The sequence below is a fragment of the Scleropages formosus genome, chromosome 12 (assembly GCF_900964775.1).
Source record: "Scleropages formosus chromosome 12, fSclFor1.1, whole genome shotgun sequence".
NCBI lineage: Eukaryota > Metazoa > Chordata > Actinopteri > Osteoglossiformes > Osteoglossidae > Scleropages > Scleropages formosus.
Genome location: NC_041817.1, coordinates 16,195,669 through 16,210,392, shown reverse-complemented (window position 1 = coordinate 16,210,392; position 14,724 = coordinate 16,195,669). Strand labels below are relative to the sequence as shown.

The 14,724-nt window shown below is 39.8% G+C and overlaps 1 protein-coding gene across 1 annotated transcript in view; it reads left to right on the top strand.

Moving 5' to 3' along the window:
- Positions 1–916: 916 nt before the first annotated feature.
- Positions 917–14,724, top strand: part of ola1 (Obg-like ATPase 1) — a 37,046-nt gene continuing 23,238 nt past the window's right edge. The window contains exons 1-4 of the mRNA XM_018729676.2: positions 917–1,019; positions 1,645–1,745; positions 3,150–3,293; positions 4,456–4,583. Of these exons, the coding sequence (XP_018585192.1) occupies positions 1,645–1,745; positions 3,150–3,293; positions 4,456–4,583 (373 nt within the window). The 5' untranslated portion in view covers positions 917–1,019. The remainder of the gene's footprint in view (positions 1,020–1,644; positions 1,746–3,149; positions 3,294–4,455; positions 4,584–14,724) is intronic.

The following is a 14,724-nucleotide window of genomic DNA, read 5'->3' as shown; positions in this document are numbered from 1 at the left end:
TTTGTGACATTTGTACAAAGGATAAACCTCTTTATGCCAGGAGTACGAACAAAGTAAATGTAAAATCCCAAATACCAACACGTTGCAATACTTTAGTTGGTATCAATGTTTACCACTGTCACCCTGTAATCTGATGGTTCTTGGTTCGAATCCCTCTCCACCTGTAGTATATCTGGTCAAGCAACTTACAATGAAATGTTACAGTAACAATACCCTGCTAGATAGAAGATGCATGGGGCATGATTACAACGGCCTTCACACAAAGACAAAATACCTAATAATAAATGCAGTGTTTTAAAAACAGATTTATTAAACCCAAACAGAGAGACAGAAACATTTTAAGTCAAGGTAAAATAACATTTAAATAATACTTCTTTATGTTATGTTAATCAGCTCTTATTTCTTTTGAGAAAAAATATCATGTCTCGCACAACGAAGGGATCTACAAATGCATTATCATTGCAGCACTGTGCTTTTTTGTTTTTATTTGGCATTGGTGTATAAACCAAAAATGTGCCAAAAACATACCGCTGAGTGATCATTATGGGATGCATTGTTTTCGTTCTGTGTATTTTGCGCATCGAACGCTGAATTTTTAAATACACTGAGCGTTTCGCAAAACGAACTGTCATCAGGAAGACTGATAGACGAGTCGTTTCTAGAGAAAATCCGATAATTCTGGTGATATTACGTGGGAAGACAGTGAATTAAAAACAAGATGCAAAACCCACGCTGGTTGCAACAAACGGACCGGCGACGAGTTCAAACAAGCAGTAAACGCACTGAAATTAAGCGTACGGCTCTCGCGAATGACGTCAACCCTACGTTGTCGTATTTTACGCAATGACGCAATCCAACGGCAACATAATCGTCCAATGAGCAGCTCAGACAGTTCAGATACTTCCGGTCTGAACGCTTCCATCCTTCTCTTCCCGTTCCACACTGCAGAGGGTCTGCGTGTTATTCGCTTTGAGCGGTGTGTCGTTTCCCACCCGAGAGAAAACTAATCACATACTGAGGTGAATTCACATGTTTACATCTTTAAACACATTGTTTTCATGAAAGACGTGAATTGTTTCCCGTTTTCTCGGGTTTGGCTGACAGGATTTCCCACGCTGCCCGGCTAGTATCTGCGAAGCTAACTAGCTATGGAGGCAGAGAGAGAGATGCAGATGGGCTGCTGCTGTGTTCAGCGTGTTCGTGGTCACGTTGTGTGTGCTCTTCTCCTCTGGACAAACACAGCGGAGGTTTCAAGTAGCTCTCTAACACAAGACGACTCATTCATGCTCATTTTGTGCGTCAGGCCGGCTCGCCGAACGAACGGCAGCTAAATATAGAAATCATGACGGAGGAGGCCAGTTTCATCTTTCACATTTGACAGATGCGCCTGCTTCTATTTAAAGTGTAGGACGGGCGCAGCGTGGTCTGTCGAAGCGAAGGAAGGGGTTCTTACTGTCCGGTTCCTCACATATATCTGTAATTTTTCAATCTCATGTAAAAGTGCAGCCTGCTGTGCGCAGTGTTAGACACATGGCTCCCAAAAAGGTCTGTTTATTATAAAAGCAGGCTGAACGGAATGCAGAAATAATATTAATAACGTTTGAATTAAAGCACTAAAATAAAGGAGTGTTGTGTGTGTTTCAGATGCCTCCGAAGAAGGCGGGCGATGGACCAAAGCAGGCACCCCTGATCGGCCGCTTTGGCACCTCTCTGAAGATTGGAATAGTCGGGTTGCCAAATGTCGGGTATGTTTGTTTGTTGTTGCCGCATGGAAAATGCAAGTCATCTGTGCCTCCTGACACGGAGCATCTCTTATGTTGACACATACATGTAAATATGTGGGACACATAGCTCTCCTCATAGCAGTCTTTTTATTGCAAACGTGGCTCATTTCACTTACAGCTGATGCTACTGTAGCTTCAGCACACATTAAGTCTAGAGAGCTGCGCTCTCATTTTGTGATATTCAGTTCTCATGACAGGATATTCACCAGTGTGAAATTTAATGTCTCTCTCAGCAGCGTGGGCTTTCTTACACATCGTGATATAATAATTTAATGCGCCTGGTGAGGAAAATAATAATACAATGTGCTCGCTTGTCATTCAAAACTGGATTCAGCCTTAAGTCCAAAGTGCAAACCTTCCATGTACTAAGATAGATGTTTCACGTGCACATTGAAGATTTAAAGAACCATCCTGGTTGCATTAAAAAAAAAAGAGAGAACTTAATTAGCTATTTGTGATGAATGCTTTGTTTTATGGGATCACAGATATGTGAAGGGGTCCCAGGTGTTCAACCCCGGTTCTTTCTAAGTGTCTTCTTTTCTGTAGCGCTGTATATTTGTTTCTTCACTATAATTTTCATCATATCGGAACTGGTAAAATAGGTTCAGCTTCTTGTTGCACCCTCTTCCCACCAGTGATAATTGCAGAGCCACTGTATGAACTGCTTCCTTGAGAATGGTATTTGTCACTACCTGTGACCCAGCCCCAGAGAAAAGGGCCACTTACCCTGCAATGAGGTGATTTCTGACATACTGTGCGTTCCACTGGGAGTCACCACTGTACACTGTGCTATTACCACCGCACAGAAGATTGCATCAGTGTGCACCAGTTGATTGGTGATTTTCTCTTTTTCCTCTTAGTTTTGTTTTGACAGTCGGTCTGTTCTGCTGTGAAATCCAGAAGCATAATTCTTACAAATGCTGTCCATGTAAAAAAAATATTAATCTTCCCATTATCAAGTACCATCTGACTAATGTAGAATTGGAGTGGTTCAGAGCCTGTTCAGGAATGATGAAAATATTTCAGAATCATTTGCAAATTCAATTTAACTGCTGTAAAGAATTATCTTTCTAAACTGCAGTTTTAAAACTGGGTTTTAACTCTGTTGAAAACTTTAATGTTGTCTTCCACAAACAAATCTCAAATAGGTAAATTGCATCCTTGATAGATCAATTACATCTAGTTGAGCTATAGAGCACTTCTCAAACTTGTAACAGTGAAACAAGTGTATATTGCTCTGAAGAGAGGAGTTTTGTCAAAGGTTTGGTAATGCAAAATCCAGAATTTCTCTTTAGCTAACAAACTCTCATTACCCAGTATTTGCACCCATTATGTGTTAATTATATACATATTTTGTTATTGCAGGAAATCAACCTTTTTCAATGTGCTCACGAAGAGCCAGGCTGCTGCAGAAAATTTCCCATTCTGCACCATTGACCCAAATGAGAGCAGGGTGCCTGTTCCTGATGAGCGCTTTGACTTCCTCTGCCAATTCCACAAGCCTGCCAGGTAGGTAGACACGCCCCAGTCATTTTTTTTTTCCTGTGCTTGGCCAAGTATGCCTTGTTTACTTTGAAACGTGACAGCAATCTGCATTACTCAAAAGTCAATTTGCAAAGCTATGTCTGAAAAAGTTGCTGAAGTTTCAAGTTTAGCACTCAGCCTTTTTTTTTTTTTTTTTTTGCAAATCAGCAGCACATTGATGTAATTGCCATAAAACATAGCAATTTTTTTCCCCCTTTGCCTTGTATGTATTGAAAGCCCCACACTAATTGTTTCTAGTTGAAACATCGTAGACCATCCTATGCCAAAAATTTCCAAAAACAAAAGTTCACAATGGTACAATTCATCTTAATATAACAGGGTAGATAGACTGTCAAACACTTCCTAGTCAAGCTAGTAAGCACCTCAAACAACATAGCATCTGTGTGCTTTGCAGAGAGAGAAACATAGTCTGCAATTGGTGTGTTTGTGATCCGTGTGAAGGTATAACAGCTCTATTGTAGCCAGAGCAAAATTAAATGGCACCCAGTCTTAGAACTTACTGAGTGTACCAAATATAACCATCTGTGACACAAATATGTCTTCATTCAGGATGTATCCTACCTCTCTGCCTATGCCTCCTGGTTTGACTCTGGACCTCTGCGGTCATCACGTGTCAAGCGGTTATTGATGATAAATGCATTATTGAAAATATAAAAATGAGACAGTGTAAAATAAATTATTACCAATATTCTAAAACATGTCGGTGTTAACATTGTCATGTGCAAAATACCTTATTTTGATATTACGTTTTTGGGTGACATTTTTTGTCCGATTATTTCCTTCCATAGGAAATAAAAGAAATAACGGTAAATTGACCCCCTTATTTGCATAATCTAAATCTCAAATAAATAAAACAATCTTTGTGATCTGTATTACTGTATGACCTCAAGACCAATCAAATTATACCAGACCAAAGCGTTTTTACTAATCATCCCTCAATTGGACACAAGTACACATGAGAGACTGCCTGATCATGTGGACACTGACAGGAATTTTTCAAGGTGTTGGCAGCAGTTTTTTTGGCATATTTGCCACTAAGTACATTGTTAAAATGAATGGGGGTATTTGTGGCTGTCTGGGCAAGTCAGAAGTATTTCTAGTAATGGATAGCATGTGTACATTTTAGTAAAGTTCCAGCCTTCCTGAACGTGGTGGACATTGCTGGACTGGTGAAGGGGGCACATGCTGGCCAGGGCTTGGGGAACGCCTTCCTGTCCCACATCAGTGCCTGTGATGGCATCTTTCACATGACCCGTAAGTTACTTTCCAGTGGATAGTCTGTTTCTTTGCAGAGGACTGTGTTTGAGTTGAATTTGTTGCTCAAAATTTTTGGTGCATTCATTTAAAAAATGGAAAATGCATGTTAAATTTCATGATGGACATGAACGATTTTATTACAGAGCTTTTGTCCGACAGTTAAGTGTGTGCTTTTTTGTTGTAAAGTTGTGCTAAAAACCTACTTTTTGCTGCTAGTTTCTTTCTGTTCCACACCAAGAGACAAGGATCTGAATATTGGAAGTTGGTTATGGATGATACAGCAAATTGCAAAGATCAGTACAAACTGAAATGACCAGCGGCAGCGAATGGGCCCGAATCTACATTCCTGTTGGGTGTTGTCTGGAATTAGTCAGCATGTCAGTCGGGGACACGGGAGGAACAGGGTGGTACTCAGTTTGGCGCCACTTCCAGTGTAAACAAGCAGTCTCAGTCACATTCCCAAGGACAACTGTGTCATCATGGGCACTTTAGTATTATTTCTGTCAGCACTCCATGTGACTGTAAACTTTAAAAAGTTGCAGTGAATCTGTTATGAGAGGAAACTGAGAAAAGCAGTGGCTTCTTTGTATGTGGGGATACAGTAGTGACATCAGAGTCATCACTACCCTCCACTATCAAACACTTACCAAGTAACAGTGCTCTTCTGAAAACGATAATCTGCATTTAAAATATTTTAATGGCTGAAATATGTTTGTGCTGTATCAGAAATGCTTTTCTCCACATTAATAACTTGCCTTCACATTGAATGCCTGGACTTTTAGTGGTCCATCTGTAACTTTGAATATCAAGCACAAATGTGTGTAAAAGTGAAAATAATACATAAGTAGTGTAGAGGAGCACTTTATATAAACAAAATACATGCCCTTTGGTTTTGTCACCTGCATAACGAGCTTACTCTAATAATAATTAACAGTTCTGCAGCATTATAGAAGTAATTTGGGACTTCTAAATAATGGTATTTCTGTTTCATAGTAAAGCAGTTTTTTTCTTACATTTTTAAGGCAGATGGAGAAATGACTTCATTTTGGTCTAGTTTTTCAGACTTTCCATGTACTTTGCACTGCACCATAGCTACATCTGCCTTTTTTTGTTTGTTTCTTATGCTCGCTAATTGCTTGTCTGTGCCTTTAGCTACATAAGCAAACCAGCTCTGACAAAATACTTATCACGCCATCTTACTATGGCAGCATAGAAATTACTCACAGTTCTGTCTGCCACAGGTCCCTTTGTGTCTTAGACATTGTCTTTGTCTGCCACAATTAAAGTGTTACACGCTAGAATAATTTAAATTGCTAGCACTGCATAGAGATGGGGCTCCTTTCAAAAAATAGCTGAATTTGTTTACTGATTGTATGTGGCTATCGACTTTCCCATTTTCTGGAAAAAGGCTTGCTGATTAGCAAGGCTGTAACAGGCAAAGAGAGGAGGCAAATGGACAGCGTTATAATACAGTGCATTCGATTCTCATTGTTTGTGGTGTCCCTACACAGGATTTTTCTTTCGATGCAGTAATAACCCTGTCATTTGAGTTGCAAGGCTGTCGTCCGGTTGCAAATTCCCTGCACGTTGGCTGTGGCTGCTCGCTGACAGCGGCCGGGCCTGAGTGCAACAGAGAAATATTTGAACTTCTTCATCGCATGAGCGGGGATCAGAGCCCTGATGGAGGTCAATAATTTAGCACTATTTCTAAGATTAGTATTTTCTTTTGTTTCAAATAAGCCCTTTGTCATCTGGTAAGTTGAGAGGTGGAAGGGACTCCTTGTCTGAGATGCCATTTGCCCTGATTTAAGTCAGATACTTGTAGGGCATATTCATGCAAGCAAACAGAGCAGATAAGTCGTACCCAGTGAGAAATATGTTTAGAAACTGCTCTAAATGTCCTCTATGCTTTTTCAAGCTCAGGGGTGTGTGTGTCCAGATGAGGCTATTATGGATGATGCAGTAGGGGGTATATAGCTCGAAGTCCTCGGTCCTGCTTTGTCCTACATGTCCTGCACATTGTGATGTGATTCTTTCCCACACAAATTTACAAACTGTTGAAAGGTAATGAAGGTGCCTCCAGTTCAAGATGATAGTAGGTTGCAGCATGAATGAATGAATAAATAACATGCAGTACTTTTCCAGTAAGGGTTATGTGTGTTATGAGCGAGACAGTTTTTCCTTAAGATATTTTATATGTATTGTTTTTGTTTTACTGTATTTTATGGAGACATTCTTGTAAAACTGAACAGGAAATTGTGAAGTCTAGCATCTGGGGGCGGGATCCATGTTGTCTCCAGACACTAAAATCTCCTTTGCATGACATGCCCTTACAAGCAATTTGAAAACAGCTTCAGATGGTGATATTTAAGAAATAGCAAGTAATTTGATCACCCAGTTATTAGGAATTATGTCCAGGTTAGAGCAATGAAGTTTTTTGAGTGGGGAAAATGGTTTTGATTCATTTTCGTATTAGTTCCTCTTCATGATATTTCAGAATGTGTAAAAATACCGAAAGGTGTGTGAAAATTAGCGTTGGTAGTAAGATCGCTACACAGCTTAAACATGTTGGGTTAGAAGTTAGAAAGCACTAGATGTGAGAAAACAGTAAGGTTGGAGTGGACAAAAATTAATGGCTGGGCAGCTGGCTACCCAAACCTCCTGAGGAGTTGGTGATAAAACATGCAGCAGCCTAACCCTCAGATGCATTCCTGGTTTCTTAAATGAGGTTTCAGAATCCTCTGAAGCATCTATACTGAGAATCATTTCCTCACATCAGCCACATGTTTTGGAAATAGTTATGGAAACTTACACATTCTTTTGTTCATAGCTATGGAAACATATGTGTTCTTTTATTTCTCATAGTTATGTAAATTTGTCTGTAGCCTTCATTGGAAATGGCATTCTTTCTTGATTTGCCATTGTTTTTATTTCCCCAAGTCCCCAGAGAATAACTTGTTTATTCCATCCATTAAACGTTAACCATATCTGTTTTTGTTCTGTAATTACAGAATGCAGTTTTATGTAGTGTCAGCGCATGGTACAGTGTTTAGGCCACTTCCATAACATTGCTTGATTGTGTGCGGCAGAAGAAAACCCATGGAGCTTGCAGTGACGTGTTTGCCTCCATGAAAATTGGAAACATGTTCCACAGGACGCATGTTGGTAAGACAAAATATTTGTATCAGAACCTGTGTTGTTGGAGCTATCAAAGTAGAGCTTGTTAGCATGTGATCCCATGGCAAATTCTACACTAAATAATAATAAACAGAATTCTGAAGCAAGACCGTGTGCAAATATAAAAGGAAATAAGCTACTGAAGTGTGTTCCTGTCTCTTGAGGCGTTGTCAGGGAAACAAATGTACTTTTCTCTGACATTCTACCTGAATCATGCCAAGCACTGTATTGAAATATATCTGACATTATTGTGTTGTACTGGACCGTGATCAAATAAAAATGGTGTGGTTCAACTATTTTGGAACCAGTTCTTAATGTTTAACAGTGTTTGAACGGAGATCATTTGAATCTCTGCTTGTGATTCTCCTCTGTCTTTTCTTAACAGGTGTATATAGCTAAGAATGTCATTGATTTTAATATTCTGAATTATATTTCTAACAAACTTTCTTTATTTTTCTCGTTACCATTTATGTTTTTCTAGTTTAGCATATTTTCTTCAGTTTTTGTACAAAGTGTTTTTTTGTTGCGTGGACTGGCATTCCGCCCGGGGTGTGTCCCCTCTCCTCTTCGGTCTTGCGCCCCGTGTTGCCAGGTTAGGCTCAGGCTCACCGTGACCCCGTTCGGGACAGGCGGTTTTTTTTTTTTTTGTTGCTACGTACAGAAGTGGGGGAGTACTATTGGGTATTAAGTTAAAAGGTTTTCTGCAGTTTTCAGTTGATAAACATAATGATTAATTGCTTTGTTTTAAGTGTTACAGGAAAGAAAAAAATAGCTGTTCTTGGGCAAGGCAATGATCAGTCTGTATCCTCAACTGATGGGTGATAGACTGAAAAAAGGTATCAGCATGGAATCATATGTAGCTGTATTTTTTTTGCACTAACATTGCATATGGGGCCATCTGTTAGTGTAGGTGTTATACCCACAGCCTCAGACCCAGGTTTGAGTTACACCTCCTGCTGTTGTACTTTTGATGAAGGTATTTTTCCAGAATTGCTCAGGCTATATAAATGGGTCAGTAATTGTTAGCAATAGTTTAACATTGTAACTTGCTTTGGAGAAAAGCATCAGCTAAATAAATAATGTAGAATTTACTGTTGGCAAATGTGCCATGACCACTGTTCTGTCTGCCATGCAAGACACCCCACAGTCTCCCCAGATGGCTCAGCGGGCCTCTGACTGTCTCCAGTGGTGACTTTTTAAAAATGTTTATCCTGGCAGTCAAACCATGTTGCCCAAACTGAACTTGCATTGTCCTCCCTATGGACAAGCAGTTCTTGTAAAGCTGTGCGACATCCTTTGTCACATTTGTCTCAAAGTACTCTTGTAACCATAGACCATAAACCCTCCCATTAGTGGGGGCTTTCTGAAATCCACAGATATGCCGGAAAGACAACTGCAAACCCTCGTTCTTGTCCGAAATAGACACTATATTGACAGATTTTTTTTTCTTTTGTTTGCTCTACTGATTTTTAATCAATTCAAAAAATTTTTTAAATTTCATTTTTACTACTTCGAAGGTTGGAAACCCTCTTTCCTCCACACCTGTGTCCATTTCTACCTTTCAGCATCCCACCTCGAAACAATTTTTGCCAGTCACTGTAAGGCTCAATTACGTAATTTTCAGATCAAATATGATTTTTTTTTCCTGTGCTTATAACATTTTCTTTTCTCCGAGTGTCATTAATACTCATAATATGATTAAGTATTAATGTTTACTGTGGTTGGTTGCAGGTATAATTAAAAATTGATGGCAATTGGCAAGTAGGATATATTTTTTTTTTTTTAACCTGAATGTCAGTCAGGTAATGCTGCAAGGATGTTATGGGATGTCTTTAGTAGCTTGTTTAGAATGATCTCTGATGTTGAGATTTTTACACATATTTAACATTTAGTTTTAAATTCCTTTTACACTACAAAATAATTTCACAGCAACAAATTAATGAAGTGTTGCTTAATCCGCAGAATTAGTCTGATATTCTGATCTGTGGAAACTTAGTTGTTACACATCACATTTTTTAAGTATTCAAACCCCTTGGCAGTTATCAAAATTCCCAGGATTAAAAATTACACTTACACATATTTTTCCAATTAGTATTTTTATTTATTAAGTCATGCTCTAACACCAAATTGTCAGAGCCAAAATGTTGTTTGCAGATATTTTAAAGAAAATGAAAAACCGAAATGGGCTGCTTGCATAATTATTCAATCAGGACACATCAGTATTTGGTAGAGCCACCTATTGCTGCATTAACAGCTTTTAGTCTTTGGGGATAAGTATGTGATACTTTTAAAATTTCAAATTTTTAAATGTATAATAGTTTCCAGGCTATGGTGCATAATTAATATTGGATACTATTCCTGTTCCAAGTGCAGTGTGGGTTTTACATCATGCACGTTTCCTTCTGTTGATGTGAAAATACTGTGATTACCAGGAAGCAGCCAGTCATCATGAAGATTGTGTGTTCTGTACTTTAATATGTGGTGTGATTTTTATAGGATGAAATGCACTTCCTACTCCATTTGTGACAATGCAGGTGATGCATCCGTGTTCATCATGGCATTAAAACAAGTGCTTTGATTCCGTCACACAGTCGTATTGGTCGACCTCTCCCTTATTGTGGGCGATTAGACTGAATCGTCTGCTTGTCTTGACTGCTGATCACTACTGCTTCAGACAACGTGCTTGGCAATAGAAGGCTGAAATGTTTTGAATTCTAATCGCCAGTCAGCCGAATTGCCCAGGAATAGACTGTAGAATTTCCCTTCCTCCCTTCCCCATCTGCTCACGCAAAGAGCCGCTGGGAATGGCCGAGCTTGATGATCATAGAATTACTGGATGGTGATTCTAAACCCCTCAAAGACAAGTTGCTATGGAGATCCCGTTCCAGACCGTGCGGTGATTCACCTTTTGAAAGGATTGAGGGACTGAAAGCTGTACAAATCATTGTTCAGGTGGCCGCCACGTAGGAAATTGGCAGTGGCTGTGCAATCAGCGCTCCTGAGGTAGTTAAAGATCTAAAAAGGGTTATTCTGTGGACGATGTGGGACAACAGTGATGTGCATAAGATGGTTCCTTTCAATCGAGGCCCTCTCAGACACACTCAGCTGAAATAAGAAACTCGGAGAGACACAAATGAGAAGGGAACTATCACCTTTGGTGTTTTTCACAGCTAGTGAAACCTGAAACCACAAACTATGCATGGATTTTTTTCTTTAACTTATGTTGGTGTAAATCTGTTCACTCTGACTTGTTTTTTCCTGTCTAAGGTATTTACTCTATGCCTTAAGGGAAAAATTACCCTATTGTCTGTGGACAAATATGAGCTGTAGGAAAGAAATTCAATTGTTGTAGGCAGTGCTGGCAAACCTGTGATGTACGCAGTATGATGTACAATTTTCTATCTGAAATTATATGCCGTATTCTTAAGTACCTGCAAGGTCAGGTAGAGTTATTTTGAACAGTGGAGAAAACCAAACACTTTTAACAGGAGTCATTTTATTAAGGTATTTTGTCATTTTCGGTGCAAGTTTAAAGTGTTAGAATACAATACCAAAAATTTATTTGTATTCAGGGTTATGTTAGTGTAAATCAAATTGTCTAGTGAGCACCTTCAGCCTTCGGTTGCACTCTGGAGTTATAAACTGCCTCTTTACTTTTAAACTGATGAAGCAGGTTGGCTGTTACGAATACCAGGGTAATTGCATTTGTTCTCTAGTGTGGAGTATCTCGGGCGCTAGCCAAGGATCGTAAACTTTCCATGCATGTACGTGCAAGAACTTGCACAGGAAGCTTAAAGGCTTCTATGACTGTAATTTGTTTGAATCTTGGTGATTGCATGCCCTCTTAGTTGCAGGACCGACATCCGTCGGGCTGGACTGAGCATGATCGATGTTGACCCATGAGTAATTCTCTTCCATTGCTTTTGTCTCCACTTCAAATGAAAGGAATAGGTTTTCAGGTGTCTGACTGCTCCAAGCATGGTGTGTTCAAGTGTGCGTTATCTCCTGGACAGTTGTTAAACTGCCCTCTGGGCAAGTTCTGAGCCATACATCGTCGTTCTGCACTCGAAAGGAAGGAGTCCATGACGAACTTGTAATTAGTTCATGTAAAGTTAAGGAATGAGTCGAACTCAAAATCTGGTAACTTTGAAGCATTTCTAGAAACAGTCAAAAGTATTACAGCTATTATTCAAAATTGCAAAATTTTAAAAAATTGAATAATTGTGAAAGTTGCTAGCGGGGGAGTTAGTTTTCAGTGTGCATTGCAAGGTACAAACTGTTTACATTTCCTCATTTAGCAGGTGATTTTCTGAAAAGCGATGCACATCTCAGAAAACACTACAAAATTCCGTTACAGCAGCACATGCAGATACGTGATTGTTTTGAGAACAATTTGTCTCGTCATATAAACCAACTTACATTACATAAGTAGCTACATATAGAATTTCTTATTTTTTAAAAAATAACGATAACATAGTACACCTTTTACTGAGCACATAAGAGATCTGGGAAGAGGTGAGTCGTTAAGAGATATCTTTTAAGACCCTTTTTTAATGTTGTTAGATTCAGCAGTTCTGAGCGAGAGAGGGAGTTTATTCCACCACATTGGACTCAGAACTAAAAACCTTTGTGCTTTTAATTTTGGACCTCTTTTGCATAGGTCCACTGAGCAGCCAGAGTTGGAGGAGTGTAGTAGTCTGGTTGGAGTGTAGTGAGTGATCAGTTTTTGCATCAGGGAACAGATCCATTGAAGAGCTGGTAGGCCATAACCAGAGTCTTGAACTTGATGTGGGCAGCTACAGGAAACCAATAGCGAGGGAGAGCAGGTGGGGAAATGCATAGTATGGTATACTTAAATTCACAAAATTGCCATTTATATACTAACTGTAAGCACCCTTGTTCACTACAGACAATCGCAAATATTATGATTAACAAACTGAAGAGAGAAGGGTGTAATCATTGTTCTCAGGAAAAACTGGTTTAACATTGACTTTTTTTTTTTTTATTTTTTTTTAAAACGTAAATGTTTGCAAAATGCTGAGGTTGGCACTAATATATCTTTCAGCGTCTGAGTCACTTTGCTTAGTTTTCTTCCTAAGCACCAGCTCCACAGGGAAAAGTAGTCTGCTGGATCTGAAGCATTGAAACCACTCTGCATGAAGCTTCACCTCTGTGTTGAATTGAGTCTCGGGTTGTGTAGGCAGGCTAGACAAAGGTGCTCAGACAGAGGCTTTTCCCACTGTACTCTTGGTGCATCTTGTCCATACCTAATAGTCAGTTTGATTATCTTTAGCTGTAACAGTGCTTAATCTGTTGTGGTGAAGCCAGATTAACCACAGAGGTGTTGTTTTGTGATACCAAACTGGACAAAGACATTTCAGATACCGTACCAAATCACTGTTGTTAGGGCCAACCCTGCTCCTCAGCAACTGGTTGCATACTCAAGTGAAAGTAACATTATTATTATTATTATTATTATTGAGGAGCCAGCAAGAAGTTTTTTCCCCCAAAAAGTATGGTACTGTGGTCATCCATGGGTACATGCAGTATGAACACATCCCATTCATAACAGGCCGCCCGCCATCTGACCGTTGCTGGGCCGATGTCTCACAAATCAGCGTTGTGCACCTCAAGATGATGCCTTTTGTTTCTGCCATAAAGGGACACCTGCTAATGGTCCTTTCAAAACACAGTGGCATGGAAATTAAGTGGTAAAATGTTAACTACTGCAGTGGACTTGACTTCTGGGACCAGACCCCTTTTCTCTTATTTTTTCCTTCTTTCTTTAGCAGTCTTGCTTGTGCCTTTGTGCGGTTCTTCAGGCTCATAAGGGCTGTCCTCACTCAGAGCCATCGTTAAGGGCCTAATTGTGGACTCTCCCCCACTCCCTCTGGTCCTTCTCCTCGTACATGGAGAACGCTGCTATTAGGGCTGAATGGAAACCGTGTGAAGTATGGGTTAAATTGGGCGAAATTAAAGCAAATTACCTTGGAATGCCGAGCCCGGAAAATGGAGACGCTGCCGTTGCGGCAAATGTGTGCGGCCAGTGATCAGCTGCTCCTGGAGGGAGCCGTCCGTGTTTGCCTCAGTTGGAGCTCATTGTGTTGTCAATAAAGGAGTGGGCCGATAAGCGGTGAACGAGTGAGTAAATGAACACATGAGCTTGCAGGAGGGAAGGTCTGGGCCATGTGGGGTCCCCAACCAAGGTACTGATAAGGTTACAGTCCTCAGAACTTTTGTCTGTTTCTTTCATGACTCGTTTGCAGTGTTTCTTAGCATACATCAAGGATGCATGCTAAATTTTGCCACTGCTGTTTCACTGACTACTTCAGAAATCAGGCGGATTTCAGCTAAAATGCCTTGCGTAAGGTATTTCTGACTCTTTTTAGGTCATCTTTGTGAAAATTGGTTTGTGGCAGAATCCGTGCAGAAGCAACACCCTAGAGAATTTTACCATCAAATTTCAAATGATAGCTTGAGAGTTAATAGAGGAGAATAAGAAGAGGCTTGACACAAATAATTCTTTTGCTCTGCTTTGGTTTCCTTCAAGTCTTTATTTTACATTTTAATGGTCATTCAGAATTGGTCTTTTAATAATTCCCAGTGCATTTACCCTGAGCAGTTCAAACACGAGCGCAGCACACAATAGCAAATTTTCATCCCAATCAGTGCAGAGCCCAGAGCTGGTAAATTGTAGCAGCAAAACAATAATTCCGCTGATTAGCCCCTTTCTGTGTCTTGTAAGTGAACTGTTTATACAGTGGAGTACCTCTGGAAAAGGAGAGCAACCAAAACAGGCTGATTAGGCCAAGAGGAATTGGATAACTTCGTTTCACCAGGAGGAAGAATTGCTTGATGACAGTTTACACCAACATGTAGGGTCTCCGTTGAGTCAAATGAATAATTCCTTACAACAGAAATACTTTATTTGGTTTGTTCAGTTTTCCTGATGTTAACAATA